Source organism: Protobothrops mucrosquamatus, unplaced genomic scaffold (genome assembly GCF_001527695.2).
Source record: "Protobothrops mucrosquamatus isolate PMUCROS unplaced genomic scaffold, P.Mucros_1.0 scaffold4063, whole genome shotgun sequence".
NCBI lineage: Eukaryota > Metazoa > Chordata > Lepidosauria > Squamata > Viperidae > Protobothrops > Protobothrops mucrosquamatus.
In genome coordinates, this window is record NW_015389994.1 from 17,555 (window position 1) to 43,477 (window position 25,923).

Below are 25,923 nucleotides of genomic sequence, written 5' to 3' on the forward strand. Positions count from 1 at the left end.
ACCTACCTACCTACCTACCTACCTACCTACCTATCTCACAGTCCATTTCGAATACATAGTAGGAAAAAAAAGCATCTTGAGAGTTAACCAGGTTGATCCTCTATGGTACAAATTTCCTGTTTGGGGACTTCCCTGAATAGGCCACTTTGGGACACAGAAACCTGGATGAGGTGTCACGACTTGACCCAACTTCAGGAATCTCAGCAAAGGAGACGAAAGCCAGAACAAGTTACCTGTAATGAATTTGGCAGAGAGGATTCTGCTTTTCTGCGGCCCTTTGGAGGCTTGAATCTTCAGGGTATATTCGGTAGCTGGTCGAAGGCCAATGAGATCATATTCCATCGTGTTGCCGGATACTCTCCGTGTCACCTCTGTCTCTGAACGACCAATAAGGACAAACATAAGATAAACGAGCAGAGCAAAGCGTGAGTTGTTCCTCTTGCTTGGCTTATTTTAAGAGACATCCATCCATCCAATGCTTGTGGATGTTGACAAATTTCACGCTGGCTGGAGTGATCTGTGGCATGCAGAGTAGAGCTGCTGGGCTCAGCACGGTCTATCTTCTGTGGAACATGGCATTGGAAGGTTGTTGGGGTTTTGGGGTTTTTTTGGGGGGGGGGAGAGAGAGAGGCATTTGTTCCCACAGCCACGCCAACGGAGTTGCATCTGTCTTTCAAGACTTCTTGAAAACAGTGCAGCAACATCAACAGTCCAGCCTGGCCACCACAATCCTAGCTATTTTGGATTAAAATTCTCACCACCCTTCCGTAGAAAGATGATTAGGGGACTGGAGGCTAAAGCATATAAGGAACGGCTGCTGGAATTGGGTAGGTCTAGTTTAATGAAGAGAAGGACGTGGGGGGACATGATAGCAGTCTTCCAATATCTCAGGGGCTGCCCCAAAGAAGAGGGAGTCAAGCTATTCTCCAAGGCACCTGAAGGCAGGACAAGAAGCAACGGGTGGAAACCAACCAAGGAGAGAAGCAACCTAGAACTAAGGAGAAACTTCCTGACAGTGAGAACAATTAACCAATGGAACAACCTGCCTCCAGAAGCGATGAATGCTCCAACACTGGAAGTCTTTAAGAAGAGACTGGACAGCCATTTGTCCGAAATGGTATAGGGTTTCCTGCCTGAGCAGGGGGTTGGACTAGATGACCTCCAAGGTCCCTTCCAACTTTACTACTACTACTACTACTACTACTACTACTACTACTACTACTACTATTATTATTATTATTATTATTATTATTATTATTATTATTATTATTATGCCAGTTTTGCTTCCTTTTTAGCTGTGATATCACGGTTTTCTGGCCTTAAGGCTGTCACAAAATCACGTGATTGGATTTGATGCTCACTTTTCCTCGGAGTGGGAAAACTCGGAATAGCTCCGGGGCCATCACAACTCACCTCCTTCTCCAAGATAGGAAATCAGGTATTCGTCGACTGCGGCAAGGGCTGGCTGCCAGACAGCTAAAGCTTTGGAATCCGTGATGTTCACCACCCTCAGCCCGGACGGACTATCCAATTCTAGAAAGAGAGTGACACCGTTGCAATAAATGAGAACTCCCTGCTTGAGCACCCCGAACATACAACAATAGGGTTGGGAAGGACCTTGGAGATCTCCTGCTCCGGCAATATGGACAATATTGTCCAATCCACTGAAGGATATGTGCACTGGGGTCATAATGGGAAGTCGTGCATGTACAGGTAGTCCTCAATTTACGGCCACAATTGAGCCCCCAGTTTATGTTGCTAAGTGAGAAATTGGCTGGGTGAGTTTTGCCCCATTTTGCAACTTGTTAAGCGAACCCCTGCCGTTGTTAAGTTAGCCACACGGTTGTTAAGTGAATCCAGCCATCGCCCATTGGCTTTGCTTGTCAGACGGTCGCTAAAGGGGGCATTGTATTGTATTGTATTGTATTGTATTGTATTCTGTTCTGTTCTGTTCTGTTCTATTCTATTCTATTCTTCTATTTCTATTTTCTATCTCGTATTGTATTGTATTGTATTGTATTGTATTGTATTCTATTCTATTCTATTCTATTCTATTCTATTCTATTCTATTCTTCTATTTCTATTTTCTATCTCATATCATATTGTATTGTATTGTATTCTATTCTATTTATAATTTCTATTTTCTATTTTCTATTTTCTATTCTATTCTATTCTATTCTATTCTATTTTATTCTTCTATTTTTATTTTCTATCTCATATCATATTGTATTGTATTGTATTCTATTCTATTTATAATTTCTATTTTCTATTCTATTCTATTCTATTCTATTCTATTCTAATCTATTCTATTTTCTATCTTGTATTGTATTGTATTGTATTGTATTGTATTGTATTGTAATGTATTCTATTCTATTCTATTCTATTCTATTCTATTCTATTCTATTCTATTCTATTCTATTCTATTCTACTATGTTGCATGCAGCTGAGTCGTTCGATTGCCATCCAATTGACGGTGACTAAATTTCCAATAAAGAAGACAGAAGGGCCCACATAGTCCCTCCAATTTCTCCTGGCTGCCCCCAGAATGTGCCGAGTTCAAGAAGACGCAGTTAGGTGGACGTGTAGTCCAAATCAAAAAGAAAGGAATGCGCAAGTGGCTTTAAAAAACATGTCGAAATAAAGCAGCCTGGCTTATGTTCCCTCGTTAAAAAGAGGCCCCTGGCTTAAAAAGTTCAGCCTGTACTCATCAATCTGCCTTTGTGGACAGCTCCTGTGTTTGTCTTTCCAACCTCAAGCCATTTCTTGGGGAAAACAAAACAGAGACTGGAGATGGCGTGGGAAGGGTTGAACAGAAGGGCCAAAATTCAGTGGCGACTTTTCATCCTCTCTCTCTCTCCAGGGTGCTTAATCAAAGGAGCTGTCATACTTTGCATTAAAGCTGGTGAAATTTTGTCTGGTTTGGGCTGAATCAGTTCGGCGAGGGGGTTGAGTTATGGCCTCATTACCAATTGCTTAAACTATTCCCCATCTGTAGACTCTCAGCAAGTAACCCCTGAGCAAATGGATAGAAATGAAAAGGGTTGAACTTTAAAGAGTGCAGAGAAGAGCAACAAAGATGATTAGGGGACTGGAGACTAAAACATATGAAGAACGGCTGCAGGAATTGGGTATGTCTAGTTTAATGAAGAGTAGGACCAGGGGGGACATGATAGCAGTGTTCCAATATTTGAGAGGCTGCCACAAAGACGAGGGGGGTCAAGCTCTTCTCCAAAGCACCAGAGGGCAGGACAAGAAGCAACGGATGGAAACTAATCAAGGAGAGAAGCAACCTGGAACTAAGGGGAAAGTTCCTGACAGTGAGAACAATTAATTAGTGGAACGATTTGCCTCCAGAAGTTGTGGGTGCTTCATTACTGGAGTTTTCAAGAAGAGACTGGACAACCACTTGTCTGTAAATAGTATAGTGTTTCCTGCTTGAACAGGGGGTTGGACTAGAAGATCTCCAAGGTCCCTTCCAACTCTGTTATTCTGTTATTCTGACCTCATGAGTTGGACATATATACTGCTTCACAGTGCTTTACGGAGTCAGCCTATTGCCCCAACAATCTGGGTCCTCATTTTATTGACCTCGGAAGGATGGAAGGCTGAGTCAACCTTGAGCCAGTCAGGATCGAACTTCTGACAGTTAGCCTGCAGAATTAACCTGCAATTCTGCATTCTAACCACTGTGTCACCAGGGCGTTAGAGGTGAATTCAGAAATGTTTTGTGTTGACCTTATTTTGAAGAGGTTTTTTTTCTCTCTCTCTTTCTCTTTTTCTTCTGGATATTATTCACTTTGTTAAAGTTCCCTATTCTCCCGGGGGAATAAATCACAGTAATTTCCACCCCGTACATACCTGTAACCAAAAATCCAGAGATGGGTTCACTTTCTTCAAATCCTTTGATAGCCACAACACTGATGACATATTTTATGCCCGGGATCAGATCTACTAGCTTGATTCTACTCCTGTTTCCGTCAACTGTCAGAGATTTGAGATCATCTGGAATAGAGATGAATAGAACTGTCAGTTTGGGCTTTCATACAAGGTTTTACCTAGCTGGGTCATGAAACATCTGCAAGAAAAGAACCAAGCTCAGAGGACCCCACAGTCCCCCCCCTCCTCCTCCTGTCTACAGACTCCATTCCCTTCTAACACTGACGATGTTACCTATCTGGGTCATGAAACGTCTGCAAGAAAACAACCAAGCTCAGAGAGCACCAAGGACCCCACAGTCCTCCTCCTCCTCCTCCTCCTCCTCCTCCTCCTTTCCACAGACCCCCCTCCCTTCTGATGATGTTACCTAGTTGGGTCATGAAACATCTGCAAGAAAACAACCAAGCTCAGAGAGACACCAAGGACCCCTCGTGCTGTTCCTTCGACAATCAAACACCCTTTCTCATCCACCCTTAACGGTCTTCACTTTTGCAAGCCTCTTCCTCTAGTGTAATAAATTCTGTGCTTGGTTTAATCCGCTCTTCCAAGCAGAGCATAGGACTAGCCAAGATAGGCAGCCAGCGCTGTTTCTTACCTCCAGCTTCCGGCCTGTAGGAAACCCGGAAACTTTCAACCCGCGTCAGTGGAGGCTTCCAACTAACCACAGCTGAACTTTCTGTTATTTCCGAGAAAGCGATTTCCTTTGGGGATCCCACCGCTGTGTACAGAGAGTGACAGAAACAAAGAAGAGGCGTGAACACACATTTCCAGAGCTCAGTCAGCTGAGGAAAACACACAGCTAAGTCTTGGGAGCAGGAGCTACAGTGGAGATTGTGTGAAGTCCAGTGTTATGACAAGAACAAAAAGCTCCACAAAAGAAAAGCCATTATTTGCAAGCGAGTCTCTCAGCAGCCCAGCTTTTTACTTTTAATAGTAATCTTTTTTTGGCAGGGGGAAATAGCAGGGCTGAATAAAAACGCCGCAGAAAAAAAACAAAATAATCTCTATTTCTCTATTTGGGACAAGGAATAATCTCAAGTCTGAGCGTTATGTCATCCCCGAGCTATACACAGAGAGAGATTAACCATCATAGCTGGATCACGTGGCCACATGGAGGTTGCAACGGTTGTAAATCTGAAATAATGATCATAAATCACTTTTTTTCGGTGCCGTTGGTCGCTAAAAGAACGGCTGTAAATTGAGAACCAGCTGCAAATGCAACAGACAAACTCGCACACACACACAAAGGCAAACACAAATACATATATAGGCATGCACGTGTGGTTGTGTGGTTGTGTTCGTTGACAAGACAGAGGCAGACGAAGGTACCTGTCATAGCAATTGCGTTTAGAGGCTGGGAACGCCGTCCGCTGATAACTCCGTAGAGATCTACATAATATTCAGTCCCTTCTTTCAGCCCTTTGACATCCTGGGTCCGTTGGTGACCTGGCACGATTAACTCCAGGGGATCTAAAAGTCTATTGGAATCCCTGATTTTAAGGACAAAACTGTCAAAGGCTCCATCGTCCGCCGTCCAAGACAGACGGAAACCATCCGGGGTAGCATCCGAGACCAAAAGGTGATCTACTTCAGGTTCGGCTTCTGAAATGGCAAAGGAGTTTGTTTGTTTTTTTTTAAATGTCCTTTTCGAAAAAAAGAAACAGAAAGAAAAAAATATCCCATAGAATCTAGTCCGGGTTAGCTTAGGATGCGAGCATTCCGACCGCAAAATCCGGAAGGATGGAAATAAACATCCGCTGTTTACGAGTGGGGAGAAAAAAAGGCGTTCAGCGATTAATAGAAAAGATACATTCCCAACTAAAGGTGTACACGGCCCGGCCGATCTTCACGGGAGTCAAAGTTGCACCCGTGTGTAAAAACCACACTTTCCCCTACCATGCAAAATGAGACATGCTGGTAGTTAAGAAGGAATGTTCATTCGTTCTCTGTCTTTCATCGGAGTCACTGATATTGACCAATACAATAAATAAAAAGACTATTTTTAGTATTTTGTTGATGGGGGACTAGGGTTTTTTTTTTGAAGAAAACTTTTAACTGGTGTTCCTGGAAGATCACTTCTGTAGCTTGAGTTTTTGCAACTCAGCCAGCGTTGGCACTCAAATCCGAACCACCCGACACACAACAATTGCCAAACTCACCACAATCAACTATTTTCCAAGTTGGGCTCCAGCTACCAAATATTTTACCTGACTTGGACTCCAATCGGTGCTAGAGGATTTTCCTGTATTGCTTTCGTATAATTCCCCATTTAGGGGAATTTGATTTTCAGACAAGATCAAAACCTGGATGTATCTCCTAATATAGCCCTGATCATATTTTGTGTCAGGTGTATGGTTGTTGTTTTTTTTGCAAACTGTTTTCCCTGATGACGTGCGCTCAACCTTAATATGCATATTTTTGGCTCCAATTTCCTTCACGTTCTGTAGAGGTTAGGGAACATCAACCCTCTCTAAAGTGTGTGGAGTTTGGTACTTGTCCTTAAGAAAGTCGTAAATGCATATCCCAGAGGTGCTTTTTTCAGGAGGCAACTGGACCTTCTTGTTTTTCTTTGAAGACGTTTCACTTTTCATCCAAGAAGCTTCTTCATCTCTGACTGGATGGTGAGGAATGGATGGGAAGTGAAATTTCTTCAAAGAAAAACAAGAAAGTACAGTTGCCTCCTGAAAAAAAAGCACCTTTGGGAAGACCTGGATGACTGAGAATCTCCATAGATGTTTAGTAAATGCATATATGGGTCCTCAGCTAGGTTGCACCACTGGTCCTATGAAGCTCCATCAGGCATGCAAAGATGGTAGATAGACCATTGATGAGTGATCGTGAACACCTCTGTCGAGCTTCTTAATGTGTACAGGGTTCAACTTTGAATAGGATAGTCAGAATAAACGGTAGGATTGAGGCTTACTAGTGGTCCCATATTCAGTCTTTAAGTTGCCTGGGAATGCTTTGTGATAGAAGAGTTGTTGCAGGTCAGAGAAGACAAAGCTAAACTAGACAGGTTGAGGGGGTATGATGTTTTCCAAAAGTACATTCTTCTTTGAAACAAAATCAATCAAGATACTCTGACACCTTCTACAACACAAAAGTAAAGTCTCCTTTGGAGTCCTGTTCAACTTTGGATGGTAGTGAGCTTGCGTTATACTGTACACAACAATGCTAAATGAAGATCACGTGATGATGGATCCCAAGGTTGTTTAAAAGATGGCGTGCTGAATTTTGGAAGTGTGTCCCCACTTTTCAAGCTATCTAATACAACGGTATAGAAGTCTAGGAACTAACCTAAACATCAGCTTGATCGTTCTGGATTGTATCATTTTCTTGACCTTCTTTTGCAGACATTGCTTTTTCAAAGACAGAGTTGAGATATTAAACCTGATAGAGTATGACTTTACTCTTTGGCTAGGACGACAAAGATATCTGAATGGAACAAATGGAACAACTTGCCTTCAGAAGTTGTGGGTGCTCCATCACTGGAGGCTTTTAAAAAAAAGAGACCGGACAATCATTTATCTGAAATGGCATGGGGTCTCCTGCTCAAGACTAGAAGACCTCCAAGGTCCCTTCCAACTCTATTCTTCTATGTTCTTGGAACAATTTGACACGTCTCCACATTCTGTTGCTCTTTTAAAAGTTGGTCCATTGAGAGACAGGAAGGAAATGGAGAAAGAGGTGACAAAGGAGGTATATTAGTGAAAGGGTGAGGAAGAGGTGCACAAAGGAACTCATGTTTCCACGGTGAATGGAGAAGACACGAAAGGCCTTCTAGAGGAGGAAGAGAAAGATGAGAAGAGACGAGCATTCTAGTTCCGTGACTTTTTTTAAAAAAATAAAAAAAATACCTGTTAAGGCAACAATGCTTAAGGCTCTTCTTTGGTGGCCATTGACCAAGCCGTAAAGAAGGACTTCATAACCAATGCCTGTTATAAGACCTCTAAGGGTTAATTGGCGCTGGCCTCCCGGAAGAAGGAATTCTTGGGGATCTAGCAGTTTGCCAGAATCCACCACGATAACCAGAAATCTGTCAAAGGCATCTTCTGATGCCATCCAGGATACCGTAAATCCATATGGATTAATACTGGAAACTGTGAGGTTTTCCAGTGAGGGCAATGCTTCTGCAGAAGGGGAGAAGGGATAAGAGGTGCTGAGTTAGACTTGGGTTGCCTGTACAATTTGGTACAAACCACAGGTCTCCCCCCACCCCCAAAAAAGGGATAAATTAAAATAATGAGATGCAATGCCTATGCTGTGAGATTCATGGGTTGTGCGTGCATGTTTGTCCCTTGTTATCTTTGTGGATTACCAAGTGTGGGAATAGCACACTATTCATCCTCCATTGAGCTGACTGACTATAATTAGAAAGGGTTTGATGTAGTGGCTGTACACAAAGTTTGGTTGGTGTTATTCTTGGCTGGGTTTGGGGAGCTTAGGATGTTGTGTTAACCCAGACCTTCAGCCAGTTTACGATTCAATAGATTGCGTAAATTCCAAAATGAGTTTATTTGGGACTATAAACTAAGGATACATTGCAAGAAGTGGTGGGTGCTCCATCACTGGAGGCTTTCAAAAAGAGACTGGACAGCCATTTATCTGAAATGGCATAGGGTCTCCTGTTTAAGCTCTGGGCTGGACTAGAAGACCTCCAAGGTCCCTTCCAACTCTATTCTTCTATGTTCTATGTATTATGCTACAATGAAGTTCCACGATCATTAATCTCAGTACAGCAATCTTGTGGCCTTCAAATTGTTGGGACTGTTACCACCTAATGGAAAACAAATTGCAGCAAATCAAAACCACCCATGATTTTGGCAAGGGTGCCTGCCAGGATCAAAGAGGGGAGGGGATCCCCATGGCCCCCATCTGTTGTTGGGCCTTGAATGTTAACCTCATAATCCAAATAATCTACCATGCCTGAAATGAAGGTGTCGTGAACCTCCTCTGAGACTGTCATCTCCAGAGGCTCCTGATGTCGGTGGGGACCTCTAACATTGACTGCCAAGTGTGCAAAAGCTTCCTCTCTTGTAGTCCAGGAGAACCCGTTCAAATGAACGTTTGTGAGTGTGAGTGTGCCCAGCTGTAGCTTGAGTTCTGAAGAGAGAAGGGACATAATGGGGGAGGGGTGGGAAAAGACAACCATTATTGGTGGAGATCTGGTTGACAAGCTGATGAAGGAGGTGTCCTACAGAACTGCAACAAGCCACTCTTGGGTCTGCGGTTGGGCTGTGGACATCAGTCCGGTTGAGTTAGGATTGGTTTCAAGAACATTGTCCATGTCAAGAACAATCAAGCCGTGGAACAACTTGTGGAGGCTTTTAAGAAGGGACTGGATGACCATTTGTCTAAAATGGTCTAGGGTCTCCTGCTTGAGCAGGGGGTTGGACTAGAAGGCCTCCAAGGTCCCTTCCAACTCTGTTATTCTGGTTTCATGGCCCACTGTGCCAAAATGTAAACGTGATTTCATGGTGACCTTCAGAGACTTGGCTTGTTTATGGAGAGAGACTTTCCCCTTTTCTAAGGTCAGGCATTGGACTGGGGGAAGGAGACTAGGGGAAGAAAGGTCCAGTACTACGAAAAATGTATGTGCCTGTTTTGGATTAAGAGTGCTGGAGTCGCCTCAATTAAGGATTCATGCAAGAACTGCATTCAGGTTGCGAGAAAGGGGCCAGCAAAAGCCACCAGGGAAAGATTTCCTGCTGTAATGCTCAAGATCCACGGAAGCACCAACCCAGCAAGATGGCTAGCTTCCTTAAAAGGGAAACAACACATAGATAGATGACATGTTCTCATCAGACGCTCATGCGATTTGAAGATTGCTTTCTCGGTATTCATACTCTTTATGGCTTTGTTCAGAGCATGCTTTTGCATTCAGATCAGGCATAATCCTTGGGCCTCCAAGATCCTGACATGCAATCGGATTTAAGAAAATCTCCCAGAGATACCGACGACCACAAAAATTGTCTGGAATCCCCCCGCCCCCGGAATCTGTGTCACAATCCCGCCGATTGTTTACAAGCCAACAGAGAAAGCCTTAAGGAAGAGAGAGATTTGGTTTTTTTTTTCCTCTTCTGGATTCAATTTCTGGTCTCCAAAGATATGCAAGAATGCTCAGACAGAGAGGATGCTTGGGAAAAACGCATGCGAGTTTTTGCATGATGCGTTGCAATATTGAAAATGCAGAGGTCTTCTACCCTCTGTAGCCGATCTTTGGCTTGTACCCAAGGTGCAAAGAACATCACATGCAAAGAAACATTTCCTAGGAAGTCAAGATCACTGGGAGAGCCAGACTTCACCATGTGGGGAGAAAAAAAGAGAGAGAAGCAACTAGAAAGAACATCAAGATACAGTAGCTGTAGGACAATGGATGCTTTGAATACAAGTCCAGGCATGTTCCGCAGAGACGCCAAGTAGAACAAACATCGATACATATATTGCCCTAGGCATTATGTCGCACATAATCCTTCTCGATATATGTATCTAGGTTAATATGTATCTAGGTTATGCACCCAGAAAGAGCGTAAATGCATGTAGACTGAATGCATTCGTACAAGAAGAAAAGTTCCGTTCATCAAACTGCCTTAATTGTGGGAACGCAAGCACTGCGATTCTATTATTTTGCCTTGTAATCTCACTCAGGTTCCTAGATTCTTCAGATTTCTCGAGACGAGAGGAACTCGGTGAGATGGTCTTAGAAGATTATAAATAAAAGTCAAAGGAATCACCAGGAAAAGCAAGTGGTGGCGATGCTACACCCTTAAAAGTTGGAATTGTCAAGGCCTGTTGAGTTTGCCATCAACCTGGTCATGAGACTGAACATTATAATTACACCTGATCTTAAATTAGTGATAGCAAACCTCCACATGGCTTCAGGGACAGTGTGCAGCTGATACTGGTGTTCTTATTGTCTGTTGTCTAGATCTACAGGGAAGACCATCGGGGTAATATAAAGTGTTGATTCAAACTAAGTAAAGCCCAATTGAAGTCACCCTCAGCCCTGGAAAGTCCTCTGGAGCAGTTATTCTTTCTATCTGTCCATCCCAACTCAACAGGGGGGAAAAAACAGAGGAGCTTTGAGTTTCTGGAGAAAAAGAACAGTATAAATTTAAATAATGAGAGTGGCCGGAAGCAGAAATTCATTAAATTTCTCTAGGTGTACTCATTGTGCTTATTACACATGCCAAACTATTTGGATGGGAAGAATAAGGTCTTCTCCATCTTTCTCCTAACACGTTAGATGTCCATGTGAGCTGATGGATCTGCGTTTTGTGTGGAGGGTAATATTTTATCCCACGAGCCCTTCCAGTTAGCTCAGAATGGGATAATAGTCCAACACCACACTGACCACCTCATTCAAACCCAACTATTAGTGGGTAACTTGCAGACTCATCTAATTGCAACTAAGAATAGACTTTCTGAAGGCTAACTGGCTTTTAGGGGATCATAAAACTCATAGCTGCATCTCCCAAGGTTGCCAATAGGACCCCAAATTTACCCGTTTACGTTTCCTCGTTTTCCAAAGCTTAAGCTGGAACAAAAAAAAAAGTTACTCTTTTTTTCAAGTCTGCATGAAAATCCATACTAGGAGCTATTTGTGAGAAAGTCTAGACCAGAAAAGAAGGGCTAGGTCAAGGAGAAGGTGGAACGGTGGAGTAGCCAGGCTGCAAAAGAAGGTTGATAATGAAGAAATTGCGGGTTAACTTTTGAGGATCACAATGTACCTGTTATGACGGTTGTGCTTAATGCCTGGGTGCGGAAGCCACGAGTGACTCCGTAGAGGTAGATAATGAAACTGGTTTGAGGGGGCAGCCCTGAGATATGAGCAGTCCTTAAACTGCCCGAAATGTTGTATTCCATGGGTTCCAGCAACCTGTTAGAATCAATAATTTCAACGGTAAAGATCTCAAAGTCTCCTTTGGCGGTCGTCCAGGAGAGGTTGAAGCTTTCTGGGGTAACGCCCCAAACAGTCAGGTTTCCAACTTCTGATTTGGCCCCTGCGGAGAATTAAACAACATTTGTGGTGATTTTTAAGGAGAGCTTGGTACCTGTAGAACTTCTGTTTAAAGTGGACATCCCTCGTTCATGTTGGTGGAAGATGACCTCAAGCAAGCATGAAAGCGAAGGAAATCCAAAGTTGCCCACACCAAGCTTAAATGCATGTTAAGAAGGAAAAAAAGGGATGAAGTAGTAGCACAGAGGTCCCCAACCTTTTGGGCACCAGGGACCGATTGCGTGGAGAGAGGTTTTTCCGCAGACCAGAGAGTGCCTGGTTTTGTGTGTTGCCTGCATCTCACGGATGGAGCTTTGCTTGTTTGTGAGCACCGCTTGCTGGCATGCCACGGCCCAGTACTGCATGTTAGAGGATGCAAGAGAATCCCAGGAAGGAATAACAAAAGAAACAGGATGGGAAGCAGAAGCAAAATTGATTAATTGCAGAAAGCAGGACGACCAGGGTTGAAGCTTTAAGCCCAGGCTAGCATCTTCAAAAGTCAAAAGCAAAAGGGAGTCATATTCAAGAACATCTGAATGGCAAACTTTTTACTTTTCTAATGCCAATTCTGAAACAATAAATCAAGGGCAGGATGATGTAGATTGTAGAGGAATTCAATTCAACTCCCCATTCAGAGGTGGAGCTGAACAATCAAAGTGGCTCACCATGTTTTAGATGATTGAACCCACAACACTGCTGGAAGTTCCTATGGAGGATAGGCAGAGCCCCGCAAAAAGCACATTATAGAGGGCTCCAAATAAAATTAATTGAGGAAATAAAAAGGAGGATGTTTTTGAGCTCAATCTTGGTAGATTCATGACTAGAACCTTCGGGTTAGAAGATGTTATTTTATCCTCCATGGACAATTCTTTCCGAATGAAAATATTTAACGTAGAAAAAGTATTCCCCTTTTATTTCTTCCGGGGAGCAAAGTCGATTCCATTTTCTCTGCCCTATTAACAAGCTTTGTCTAGGTGCAAAATACATTGCCATAAGATGCAACTTCCAAGCGGTGGGAAATTTGCTGATTATTAGTAGGGGACAAAGGAACATCGGATGCAGGGTTGAAAATGTTTTTTCTGGGCAAAAAAAAAAAAATGAAAGCGAAGAAGGAGCTTCAACAAGGAAAAGAAAAGCGGAAAAAAAATGTACCTGTGGTAGATTCAACAAAGATGGGTTTTGTTTGGTAGCCCTGAGTTATCCCATAGAGGGTGATTGTGTAAAGAGTACTTGGTCTGAGACCGGAGAGACTTATGGACCGTTGTGTCCCTGGAAGGGTGAGAGTCCGTGTATCTTCTGCTTGGTTCGACTCCCGCACCTGTATGACAAAAGTCTCATAGGCCCCATCAGCTGCGGTCCAGGTGAGGAAGAATCCATCCCAGTAGACGTTTGCAATGGATAAATTCCCCAGCTCAGCTTCTTCTTCTAAAGAAGGACAAAGAAGCCAACTGGATGATCAACCCTACGGAGCCAAGTAACCAAGGATTGACCCTTTCGGTTATGTATTTATAAACCCATCTCTCTTCACAAGCGCAAGGCCACGTCCAAGAGAATACTGAGCATCAGGTTTCTCCACGACTCCTTGGCAACGTGGGCGAGAAAGAGAACGTAAACCTGATATTAAGTTGCAGCACCAATCAAGCAATCGGGGAGACGTGGCTTCTGCCAAGGCCCGTTTTTACAAGCACTCGTTATGCTTTATGTGGTCTTTTGGGGTTTCACGGCTGCTTTTTTTGGGGGGGGATCTCCCCACTGCTTTGGGGCAGTCACTAACCATGTAAGGCTTGCTCGTTCCAAACGGTTATGGAATTGTAATCATGAGGCAGCTCCGAGGAGGGATGGACAAAGCTTTAATAGTCATGTTACCCCTGGGATTCTTCTCGGAAGCACGAGCATCATTTTTTTTTTTTTCGTTCCCTGTCTGCTTAATCGCTGACTGCACAGATCTAGCCAGAAAATTATTTTATCTTAAGTCTAAGGAAAGAATGAGTTCTTCCTGTCTTGTGTAGAGAAGCCAGATAGATCAGCAAACACCTCTTTGTTTAATCCAGATGTTAGGACAACATCTGGAGAGAGCAGTAGGTTACTCTAGGAGACCCAGCATAGGCTGTCTGGCATACAGCTACCTCCTCCAGTTATGAGGAGGAGGAGGAGGAGGTGGTAGTGTCCTGGGGTTGTGTGATCCCCTTTTGTGACCTTCTGACAAGCGAAGTCAATGGGGGGAAGTCAGATTCGCTTAACGACTGGGTTACTAATTTAAGAACTGCAGCGATTCGTTTAATAATTCTGGTCATAAAAGAGGACAAACTTCAACAACTCTCTCGTTCAGCAAAAACAGAAAAGTTGGGCTCAGTTGTAGCCGCAAGTTGAGGACTACTTTGTTTTTTTAAACGTGCCCATGAGAACGAGAAGGTACCTAGAAGCCTTTCTGAAACTCACACGTGATGTTTGAAGCTGGTCCTTTACAGCAGGACCTGTCCCCCACTTGACATCACGTTTCAATTTGACAGATCTAATAAAGGTACGCGAAATGGTTTAGGAGGCCATGGAATGCTTAGAAAGCGACTTTCCAGAATTCTCACAAGTGGTTTGTGAGATGGATTAGCATGGAGCAGAACAGCACAACGGAGATATCCTTTGAAAATCACTCTTTTTTTTTCCCAATAGGGCCCTCCCAGCCAGATGTTTGGGGTTTCAATCAGTGGAATTCTTTGCAAGGAGAAATTGGGAAGGGAGACACTTACCCATCTGGAGGACGTCAAGGTTGAGGAACCAGAACTTGAGAGGAGAACCAAAAAAGGAAGTCTACTTGCCTTTTGAAAAACTCCTCTGGGGACAAGCATGGCCTGGATGATTGAGAATCTCCACAAGACAAGACTTGGGAAGATATCTCAATGCATCTAGAGTAGACCAACGCCCTCACCGTGGCACCAGAGAAAAGTAGGCGCTTAGCAGATCTGCCAGTGGACATAAGTGAGGATCAAGACTCTCACCTACCTGTAGAACCTGTGACCGTTGAGGGCTTACTCTTGAGTCGTCCTTTTTCAGACACAAGGATGATGGTGTACTCCGTTCCAGCCTCTAATGACCGAAGGATGTAGGAGGTGCTATCAGCCGGAATCTCAATTTCATTCTTCTTCCCCAGTGGGGTGACGAAAGTAAGGCGGTAGCGGTCAATTTTGGCCAAGGGTCTCTTCCAACGTAAAGTAAAGGCAGTTTCGGTGGGGTCAATGATCTCCAAGTCCTTCGGACTATCCAGATCTGTGTGCGAGAAGAAAGAAAGGGGGTTTATTTTTGACTTTTAGGTCCCTGTAATGGAAAAGGTTATCAGTTATAGTCTATAATTTTCTATTATTTCAAGTCTTCTCTGTAATGATGTAGGGGTGTGAGGGTGGGATGGATGGATGGATGGATGGATGGATGGATGGATGGATGGACGGATGGACAGCCATAGCAATAGCTCTTCTACAGAGTCAGCATCTTTCCCCCCAACAATCTGGGTCCTCATTTTACCATCCTCGAAAGGATGGAAGACTCAGTCAAGCTTGAGGCGGTCAGAATCAAACTACCAAACACCGGCAGTTGGCAGAAGTACCCCGCAGTACTGCATTCTCACCACTGTGCCACCAGGGCTCTTTTGTATCAGAAATGATACAAAAATGAACATCCAATCACCAAAAGAAGCCTGGGCTTGACTGGGTGGCGTGGAGAGCACTTGCCTATAAAGTCGCCAAGAGTTGGACACATTGAACGGTTGAAACTACCACTAATGGAATAGGGCTGCCCAGGAAAACAAATCCATCAGGAAACCGACAGAGAGATCCAATGATTTGGGGTTCCCCGTCCTGTGCGCCATGTGGAACATGTTCCTTTACGTAAGAGACAGTGGTGAGCAAATGGCATCAAAACTGGAACATGGACGGTCCGTGGTTAGCCACAACTGGACCGGTGGCATTTAGCTCGATCCAAATGACTCTTAGAAGCTGTCTTTATGTGGGAAAGAGATGAGCTACAAATGCATTTCCTGTTCATGTCCCTGTTGCCTCGTTTCCCTTTCCCACTCCAAATTAAGGGGAGTGAAAAAAAAGCTGATGTCAGTCTTTTTTTTTTGGGTCTAAACTGCACATTCAGGCTTAACTCTGGCTCAGGAACCCAGCTCTATCCAGATCTCCCTTTTTCTTTCTGCCTTTCCACTAATGTTGATGGTTTGGCTCACTTCTTTGAGGTGTCCAACGGACTTTCCCCTATTATTAACTTTTTGACCAATCAGAAAGGTCTCTTTCACTCTTAATTGGAGCCTCCTGGGCCAGTTTTGTGAATTATGTCAAAGAAAAAAAAGGGGGTGGGGGGGTGGGGAAGGAGGAGGCCCTCTTTGGGTAACCTTAATGAAAAACATGGAAACATCATTCATTTGCCCACACAGCTGTGGATCGAACTGATCTCTGCTCCTTCTGCCAAGTCTTGAGAACAGACGTTAAGCAGAACAGAGAAAGAGAAGAAATGTGCATTTAATTATCTTCCAGCCTTCCAGAAAGAACTCCACGGTGCATGCTACCTTTTTCGCTCAGACCATGGGATGAGTACCTGTCATCTATATGTCCCATTCTACTCAGCGGATAAAGACTGTAAAGAGCTACGCTCGAATTGAAGGTCAGGAGAACACGTCCTCCATCTTATGAACAGTAGTACCAAAGGGATAAGCTGGGAAGTGGAAGCCTAGAATTCTCTTGACAGCCACACTGTCAAAAGAAGAGAATATTTGTAGCTAAGGGTTGAACTGTGGGGTCCTTGGTGTTCTCTGAACTTGATGGTTTTCTTGCAGACATTTCATTACCCAACTAGGTAGCATCATCAGTACTAGAAGGGGGTGGGGTTTGCAAAGAAGAGGAGGAGGAGGAGGAGGAGGACTGTGGAGTCCTTGATGTTCTCTGAACTTGATGGCTTTCTTGCAGATGTTTCATTACCCAACTAGGTAGTGTCATCAGTGCTAAAAGGGAAGGGGGTTTGTGGAGTGGAGGGAGGAGGAGGAGGAGGAGGATTGGGTGGTCCTTGGTGCTCTCTGAGCTTGGTGGTTTTCTTGCAGACATTTCATTACCCAACTAGGTAACATCATCAGTGCCATGCTTAATGACATCTCCTAAAGCCATCCTTTTTGCCAATTTTTGACCCCGTATCACAGTCCAATATTCCTTTTAGTGCCTAAAACTGGTTACAGTCCAGGCAAAGTCTACTTTAGCTTGCTTAACTAGATTCAATAAATTGTCCTAAGCCTCAGAGTCCTTCACAAGAGTCCTTCCTCCCTACTTAATGAAGGAATATTTCTTACCGGTTCCAGCATTGATGGTGGAAGGAACGCTCTCTTTGTCCTCTTTCACTGAGGTTACCCCAATGCCGTATTCTGTTCCCGGTCTCAGGCCTTAAAGAATGAATAATTATTAATATTGCTTCTAAGAAATAGTCATTCATTGTCCCAAAGTATCCCAAAGTACCAGAACCCGAAAATGAAGCAGAACAAGTCTAATAGTGCCTGGATTTAAAATAAGTTTAAAGCAGGAGAAATAACTATATGAAAATGAACACCAAAGATAGTACACAACACTCCTGATAGTGGGTAGCTCTCTTGGGAAACCATTCCCAAAAAGTGGGACACCCCCCCCAAAGAAGACCTAATATTGTGGTTGGATCAATGTATGCTTCTCACACACACAAAAAGGGATAAACTCCTTTTGATCTCATTGCATGGATAGCTAAAGGAACATTCCATCATGGGATCAAAGAAAGAGCATTCAATTGCCAGCCCTCAAAATCGTTAATGAATTTAGATCGGCGTCTGTTGGGCAATAACTTCAGATCCTACCAGAGAGTGTAACTTTGGAGGTGCCCTGGGTGCTTCTGGGCACTGTGACCTCAGCGTGATCTCCAACAGCGAGGGGTGCATATTTGATCCTGTAAAGATCTGGCATCGTCGGACTGTTTTTCCACTCCAGGGTGATGGTGTGGTCTGTCTGAGAAATGTGTCTGAGGTTTTGGGGAGCATCCAGATCTGGGGAGAAGGAGAGAAAGAAATCTAATGTTCTCTGTCAACATGAGGGACACAGATGAGTAACAGGTCGGCCCCACCAGGCCAACCAAACCGTGAAATAAACTCCACAGGGAAGCTAAAGCGACTTTTATTGAGAATCTTGCAAGTCTGAGGGCACTTCTTATAATTCAGTGAACAGGAAAAGGTCTCTACCTCAACGTCTTCTGAACATTATCTGGATGGTCCTGGACTTAAGAAAATGTTTTACCCCTTATTTTGTTAGGAATAGCGCTTGCTTATCGCCGTTAAAACCATCTTCTGAATGAAGACGAATCTACGTGTCCCAGGATAATGTTGCAGGATCCAATCTGGGCCGGTCACCAGGACCAGAAGATTTTGCCTTCCGAGTAGTTGGAAAGCATGCAAATGTGAGTAGATTAATAGGTACCACTTCAGTGGGAAGGGAACAGCGTTCCATGCACCTTGGCATATAATCATGCCAGCCACATCATCATGGAAGCATCTTTGGACAACGTTGGGTCCCTTGGCTAGGAAAATGAGATGAGCACACACACCCTTAAAGTTGGATATGACTGGACAGGGGAAAACTTTATCTTTTTATGGATATCCTGAATTCTTTACCCCCCCCCCAATATCGGAGCTAGATTGGGAACGTCCTTAGAAACAATTAAAGCAAGAATTATTTCAGATCTCATAAAGACATGTAGGCATGGTTTCATGTGCTGCCTGCATCCCATGGATGAGGCTTCACTTGTTTGTGCAGATCGGTTTCTGACATGCCACAGACCGGTGCTGGTCCACAGACCGGGGATTGCAGATCCCTGACCTAAAATGAACCTCAGGTTTCCAGATTTTTAATAGTCATCTCCATAAATCAGTTCCTCAAAGTCTGAAAGCTAGTGAATTGGAGCATAGCAGAAACATACTAAAAAGCAAAGCGAAAACAAAAACATTTCATACCTGTGACAAAAGTCTCAGTGATGGGGTCACTTGCCATAATTCCGCGCCGAGACACGAGGGTCACTTCATATTCAGTGTGAGGCTTCAGATTTCCAATGGAATACTGGCTTTCGTCTTCGGACAGGTCAATGGACGTGCGGTCCCCTGGGGTATCCTTGGGCCCATAAGTCAGCTCAAGTCCGTCGATCTCAGCTAAGGGTCTGAACCATGTTATGAGGACGGTTGTGTCTGTAACATCCTTTGAGTCAATCTGGCTGGGGGCATCCAGTTCTTGGGAGAAAATAAACAAGACAAGGCGAAGATTTAACGTACCTGAATACAGAACAACCTCATCATTAAAAAAAAAAAGAATTGGAAAAGGGCTGTGCAGTGGAGCAAGATTTCCTTAAAGCAAATCCATTTTGAGTAAGTTCTCCTTTGCATTAGGAGTCCCCAAATTCTTCAACTCATTGGCTCCTTCATGTCAAGGTTGAGCTTCTAAGAGGCTTGCCAACCTCTGTCGCTGCTCAACCTAGAAACGAGGGAGGGGGAGTATGGGAAAGGAACAGGGGTTTCAAGAAGCCATCCGTGGACCTTGAGACCCAAGGTCATCCAAAGCAGGTGTCTGACGCAGAAATGGACCATTCCCATAACAAACAGAGAGAATGTGATTGGGCAACGTGAACACATGGAGGGTGGGGTTTATGGAAAGCTATTGTTAACTAACCAGAATTTCGCGTGAGAAAAATTAGAGTTGATTTTACTTCTTCAGTGCCTGTGTGTGTATTCAATAAAAACTGATCTCTTAGGGGCACCTCAAGGCCATAGAGGTTCTTCAGTGTTGAATTTGCCAGCTGGACAGTTGACATTTGGATAGTCCCATTGATCCTTGAGGTCACTATTGACCACTCTGAAGAACTCTCCTCTACCTTTCCCCCCCCCCATGTGTTCTTCTCTTTCCTTTTTAAGAATTAGAGTCTTTTCTCCTTCAAATTACACACTCCCCTAGGTCTAAAGTACAAAGAAAATGAGGGTTTTGCAGATGTCAAACCAATTTGAACGGAATTGGCTCTCTGTATTGACTCAGAACGTCAGCTTCTAGGGCAGAATTGAACTGAACAGCTCTGAATTGATAGGAAGATCTGCCAGGCAGGCACAAAAATTGCAGGATCCAATCTGGGTCGGTGGTCCCTGGGACCAGAGGTTTATTTTTCTGAGCTTTAGGACTCATGCTGGAGCCCATCTTCAAGGAGCTTCTCTGTACCTGGCTATTCTGTGCATTTTTGGGGCGCCTGGTTGAGTGTAGCTTCCTATTGGATGATTGGTGTGTCAATGGTTGGCTATCGGCTGTTGTTTCCTTTTTCTGCCAAGTCCTCGGCTCCTAAGTACTTGATAAGCTGGTGGTAGATCAGCACTCCTGTTGGCTATAAGGGGCCTGTTTCTCAGGCTTCAATCTCTTCCCTGGCTGTTTTCGAACACAAAAGGGTTCTCCTGAATCAATTAAAAATAATAATAAATTGCCCCCACGCAGTGTTTTGAATGGAAATGTCCAAATTCATCTTGGAGTGGATGTAAATGGTGGAATCAGATCTGATCAAGCATCTCAATCCGAATCAGGAACTGAGTTCTCCCTTGCTAGGAAAGATGCATTGTCCCATCTCCTGGCTCTCCTAATCATCCTAAAAAAAAGCCCTCCTTGACTTGATTAAAAGCCCTCAAAGGACGCTTGCAGGGATGATCTCCGACAATCACAATGAGTGAAAGAAGAAGCTATGGTCTTTCTCTCAATCTCTTGGTTGACATACTTCAATGGCTACTGTACTTACTAGTGGTCACAATCCTTGACACAGCAGGTCCTCGGGTCTGATTCTTCACGACAGTCAGAGATACATTATACTGCTGTCCTGGTGCAAGGCCGTGTTGTAGGTATGAAGTCTGAGGGCTCTTCAGACTGCTTCGGATGGCCCCGTTGTCTTCCTCTTTCTGCAACGCAAACCATTGTGATGAGCAAATAGGAAGGTAGCCAGAAAGGAAAGCAGGATCCCACGGCAAGCTTCCTAGGCAGAATCTTTCTTACCATGCTTCTAAAGATGATCTCCCACCCATGGAAAGGGAAATTAAAGGGATCCCATTCAACTTCCACGGACGTCTCTTTAACGGATTTGAACTTCAAGCCATCGGGGGCAGGCAAGTCTGAAAACCAGAAGCAAGGAAGACTATGTCAACACCATGATTTTTATATCTTCACCCTTTCGTATGTCTAGTTTAATGAAAAGAAGGACTAGGATGACATGACAGCAGTCTTCCAATATTTGAGGGGCTGCCACAAAGAAGAGGGGGTCAACTTATTCTCCAAAGCACCAGAAGGCAGGATAAGAAGCCACGGATGGAAACTGATCAAGGAGAGAAGCAACCTGGAATTAAGGAGAAACTTCCTAACAATGAGGACAATTAACCAGATGAACAGCTTGCCTCCAGAAGTTGTGGGTGCTCCATAACTGGAGGTTTTTAAGAAGAGACTGGACAAACATTTGTCTGGAATGGTATAGGGCTTGTGGACTTCAACTCCCAGAATTCCTGAGCCAGCATGGCTGGTTCAGGAATTCTGGGTATTGAAGTCCACAAGTCATAAAAGAGTCAAGGTTCCCTACCCCTGGTACAGGGTCTCCTGCTTGAGCAGGGGGTTGGACTAGAAGACTCCCAAGGTCCCTTCCAACACTGTTATTCTGTTATAATTGGGATCATTTGGTCAATCATGGTTGCATTAAATAAGATGAAGATGGTCACTATGAACCATACCCCAAACCTGGAAACAGTGTAAGCCTAGCTTGTGTTGGATGTCAATTTTTGAGCTGCTTAGCCTCCTTTATCACCAGTTACTTCAAGCAACACAAAACTTACAGGCTAACTGACATAGTATAGATTTCCATAATTATACCTAATTTAACAGCATAAATTACTCACTTGGCCTTTAAAGTACTTACAAGTAGCAATCCGGGCATTAATTGGGATGCTTTTTTTGTTCCTTAGGATGGCAAAAACACGGATGAAATATTCCACACCAGGTTCCAGCTCCTGAATGGTGGCTGATGTTTTATTTCCAGGTACCCGGAACTGAAGTTCTAAGCCACCAGTACTGGTCGGAATGTAGCTGATGAGATATTCATTGACAATGTTTTCATTTGCCCATTCCAGGTTAATGGTCTTATCTGTCACTTCCGTAATCAACAAATCCTTCGGAGGAGATACTGTCATGAAGATTTAAAGAAGAAGAAGAAAAAAAGTGATCGAAGAAGTCCAAGAAGCAAAGGGATGTGTCTTTGTAGAACTAAAACCCAAATTTGTCTTCTGAAAGTCTGATCTACATGCCCAGCAACAAATTATGGAATCTACTCATTGAAGCTATATATGTAGGGTAATCGTTTGAAAGAACCCTCTTATCCCCAAGGTGATGTATTTGTCTACAACTGCCATTATCCTCAAGGTGAAGATTATAGGAACTGCACAAGGGATTAGCCTCTAAAGTCTCCATGCGCCCTTTCAGTTCTGTGATTTGGTACAACTTACCATCTGAACAGTCGGCACCTATAAATCCTTCTTCACAGACACATCGCCCAGCTACACAGCGACCAAGATCATTGCAATTGTTGGGGCAGGACTGTACATCACAAGCAGGCCCTTCATATCCTTCATCACACAGACACACGCCATCAATGCACTGCCCTCTATTGTTGCAGTCATCGGGGCATTTCCGTTGAGCACAGTCTACACCGGTGAAGCCCTCGTCGCATACACACTGTCCGTTCAGACAACGGCCTCGGTTGTTGCAGTTGTTGATGCAAGCTAGCTCCCCACAGTCCTCCCCAAGGAAGCCTTCATTACATTCACAGACCCCATTGACACAGCGTCCGCGACGGTTGCAGTCCTGGGGACAGGTCAGTTCTGAGCAGTCTTCAGCTGTGTAGCCTTCATCGCAAATGCATTGCCCATCAACACAGCGTCCGTGGTCGTTGCAGTCATTGGGGCACCGCAGTTCATTGCAATCAAGCCCAGTGAAAGCTTCTTCACATACACACTGGCCATTCACACATTTCCCCCGCTTGTGGCAATCGTTGGGACACCTACGCTGGCTGCAGTCCTCACCCACAAAGCCTTCATCGCATACACATTGCCCTTTGATGCACTGGCCACGGTTGTGGCAGTCATGGAGGCATCTCAGATCTCCACAATCCTCCCCCATGTAATCCTCATCGCACTGACATTTCCCACGAACACACTGGCCATGATTGTTGCAATCCTTGGGGCATCTTAGTTCACTGCAATCTTCCCCCATGAAGGCTTCATCACACACACACTGGCCATTCACACACTGCCCCCGGTTGTGGCAGTCATTGAGACACCTCACTTCTCCACAGTCTGGTCCCAAGAAGCCTTCATTGCACACACATTGCCCATCGACACAGCGTCCCTGTTTGTGACAGTCGTTGGGACACCTCCGTAGAGAACAGTCATCTCCGGTGAATCCTTCATCACACACACACACACCATTCTCACAGCGTCCGTTATGGTGGCAATCATTTGGACAGGCCAGGTCCCCACAGTCCTCACCAGTGAACCCAGTTTCACAGTAGCAGGTGCCGTTGATGCAACGACCCCGGTCATAGCAATCGTTGGGGCAAATGAGCTCACTGCAGTCCTCACCCGTGTATCCGTCATCACACACACACTCTTCTTCCACACAGCGCCCCAGATTATTGCAGTTGTTAAGGCAAAGGGTCTGGCTGCAGTCTACCCCAGTGAAACCTTCAGTGCAGATACATTGTCCATTCACACACTTGCCGTACTCACTGCAGGGCACCAAGCAGACCTCAAGGCTACAGTCATCCCCAGCATAACCATCAAAGCACACGCATTTCCCATCGACACATCTGCCTTGATCATTGCAGTCCCCAGGACAGGCCAGCTCTCCACAATCATAGCCGGCATAACCATAGTCACAAATACACTGGCCATTGATGCACTGGCCCCTCTCATTGCAGTTCTGTGGGCATTCTGGCTCTGAGCAATTTGGTCCTTTCCAGCCCTGTTCACAGATGCAGCCACAAACATCATTGCTGTAGTTTCCTCGTCCGCTGCAATAGGGTGTAGCTTCAATAGTACCTGTTCAAATAAAATAGACTTATATACAGCTTCACAATGTTTTACAACCCTCCCTAAGCGGGTTACAAAGTCAGCATATTTGTCCCCAACAATTTGGGTACTCATTTTACCAACCTCGGAAGGATGGAAGGCTGAGTCAACCTGAGCCATTGAGTATTGAACTCCAGGCTGTGGGCAGAGTTTAGCCTGCCATACTGCATTCTAACCACTGCACCACCATGGCCCCTAATGCAATATCCGATCAACTACAGCAATAGCAATGATCCCTCCTCCTTTTTGGTTTTCTACCAGATCTGAATAGTACAATCACTGGGTCAGTACGCGTTCTAAGCTCTACATAACTTAGCCATAGAGTTGCTAACCATGGTACTGAATGTCAGTCAGGAACCTCCAGGCCAATACCTGTAGTGCTGTCCAGGGTCCTGAAACAGAATGTTCTAGACTTGCCTCATATTTTTAATGTCCTTTGCCTTGTGGGGGGGAGGTCAATCAAATTATTTATTTATTTATTATCCTTGAAAGTAATGGAGGGACGGAATACAAACGGGACAGGAACAAAATGTGGTCTACCACAAAAGGTTCAAAAGAGAAATACTCCTGTTTAGGAATTCTAGTTCTCCTATTTCTTTGTTTGGGAATTCTAGTTCTTCTATGTCTTTGTTTGGGAAGTCTAGTTCTTCTATGTCTTTGTTTGGGAAGTCTAGTTCTTCTATTTCTTTGTTTGGGAATTCTAGTTTTTCTATGTCTTTGGGAATTCTAGTTCTTCTATTTCTTTGTTTGGGAATTCTAGTTCTTCTATTTGTTTGGGAGTTCTTCTATTTCTTTTTTGGGGAATTCTAGTTCTTCTATGTCTTGGTTTTGGAATTCTAGTTCTTCTATTTTTTTGTTTGGGAATTCTAGTCCTTCTCTTTTATTCCATTCCACCTTGCTTCTGAATTCCCCTAACTTACCTTTCGCTGTTTGAGCACTGGAGCAGCATCCTGACCCACCGCCGCACTGTTCCTGCAGAGAAGATACCAGTTCTTCCAATTCTTCAAGTCGGCTTAGTAGGTCCTTGATATCAGGGGCAGCTGCACAACCGCAAGCCCGCCGTGGGATATTGATCCGGTGTGTGAACACGATCTGATTTTCTTCATTCAGCGTGTGCTCCTGATAGTGTTTGCCTGGCTCGGATGGAAGTTTGAGTTCTGAGTCTCCGCTGGGAGCGTCCAAGTCCACGGAGCAAAGGGAGCCTACGGGGACATTGATATTGTAGACATGGTTGAAGACCACAGGATGGTTATCGTCCGGCAGCGTCACGTTGATTCCTGTCTCCCTCTTCTGCCGAATAATTCTGTTGATGAGTCCACCGCTAGCATCTTGATGGAACAAAAAGATGGCCACCGAGGCCACGACCCACACAGAGAGGCCCATTCTCAGTTCCTTCAGAGCACGCTTTGTAGACAAACAGCTGTTTTATGTTGGAAAGGAGGGACTCCACTCAGATGCAACTCGGAGCTTCAGGTCTGCCTCTGCTTTTGGTTCTGCAAGAGTTAACACGAGATAGACTCAATTAATTTGCTGTGAAATCAATACCCCCACACTGGAATGACCTGCAGGAAGGGATCAGCAGCTGAATTGGGAAGTGATCAAGTTTGCAACACAAACACAAGCTCGGAGACCGTAATGAAAAGAGGTGGGGGAAAAAAAGGCAGCACTTTCCTTTGCTATGTCAAGCCATTGCCAAAACATTCAGCTGAAATCAGGAAATGATAGCAAATAAATTAGGGATGAATGACTTGGCTGTCCAAAAGTTGGAAAAGTGGAGCCCAAACTGAAGAAGGTAGTTGCCTCCTGTGCCAGCATA

General features: G+C 44.4%; 1 protein-coding gene across 1 annotated transcript in view; it reads right to left on the minus strand.

The window, feature by feature from the left end:
• The window catches only part of TNC (tenascin C), a 32,138-nt gene extending 6,606 nt beyond the window's left edge, over positions 1–25,532 (minus strand). Inside the window, exons 1-18 of the mRNA XM_015827918.1 lie at positions 25,028–25,532; positions 23,277–24,077; positions 22,689–23,090; positions 22,485–22,595; positions 21,902–22,165; positions 20,995–21,110; positions 20,744–20,900; positions 18,939–19,208; positions 17,793–17,978; positions 17,262–17,351; positions 14,933–15,196; positions 13,088–13,360; positions 11,667–11,939; positions 5,266–5,538; positions 4,532–4,654; positions 3,859–4,002; positions 1,414–1,533; positions 234–377 (exon numbers count right to left, since the gene is read on the minus strand). Coding sequence (XP_015683404.1) covers positions 234–377; positions 1,414–1,533; positions 3,859–4,002; positions 4,532–4,654; positions 5,266–5,538; positions 11,667–11,939; positions 13,088–13,360; positions 14,933–15,196; positions 17,262–17,351; positions 17,793–17,978; positions 18,939–19,208; positions 20,744–20,900; positions 20,995–21,110; positions 21,902–22,165; positions 22,485–22,595; positions 22,689–23,090; positions 23,277–24,077; positions 25,028–25,490 — 4,474 coding nt within the window. The 5' untranslated portion in view covers positions 25,491–25,532. The remainder of the gene's footprint in view (positions 1–233; positions 378–1,413; positions 1,534–3,858; positions 4,003–4,531; positions 4,655–5,265; positions 5,539–11,666; positions 11,940–13,087; positions 13,361–14,932; positions 15,197–17,261; positions 17,352–17,792; positions 17,979–18,938; positions 19,209–20,743; positions 20,901–20,994; positions 21,111–21,901; positions 22,166–22,484; positions 22,596–22,688; positions 23,091–23,276; positions 24,078–25,027) is intronic.
• Positions 25,533–25,923: the final 391 nt, after the last annotated feature.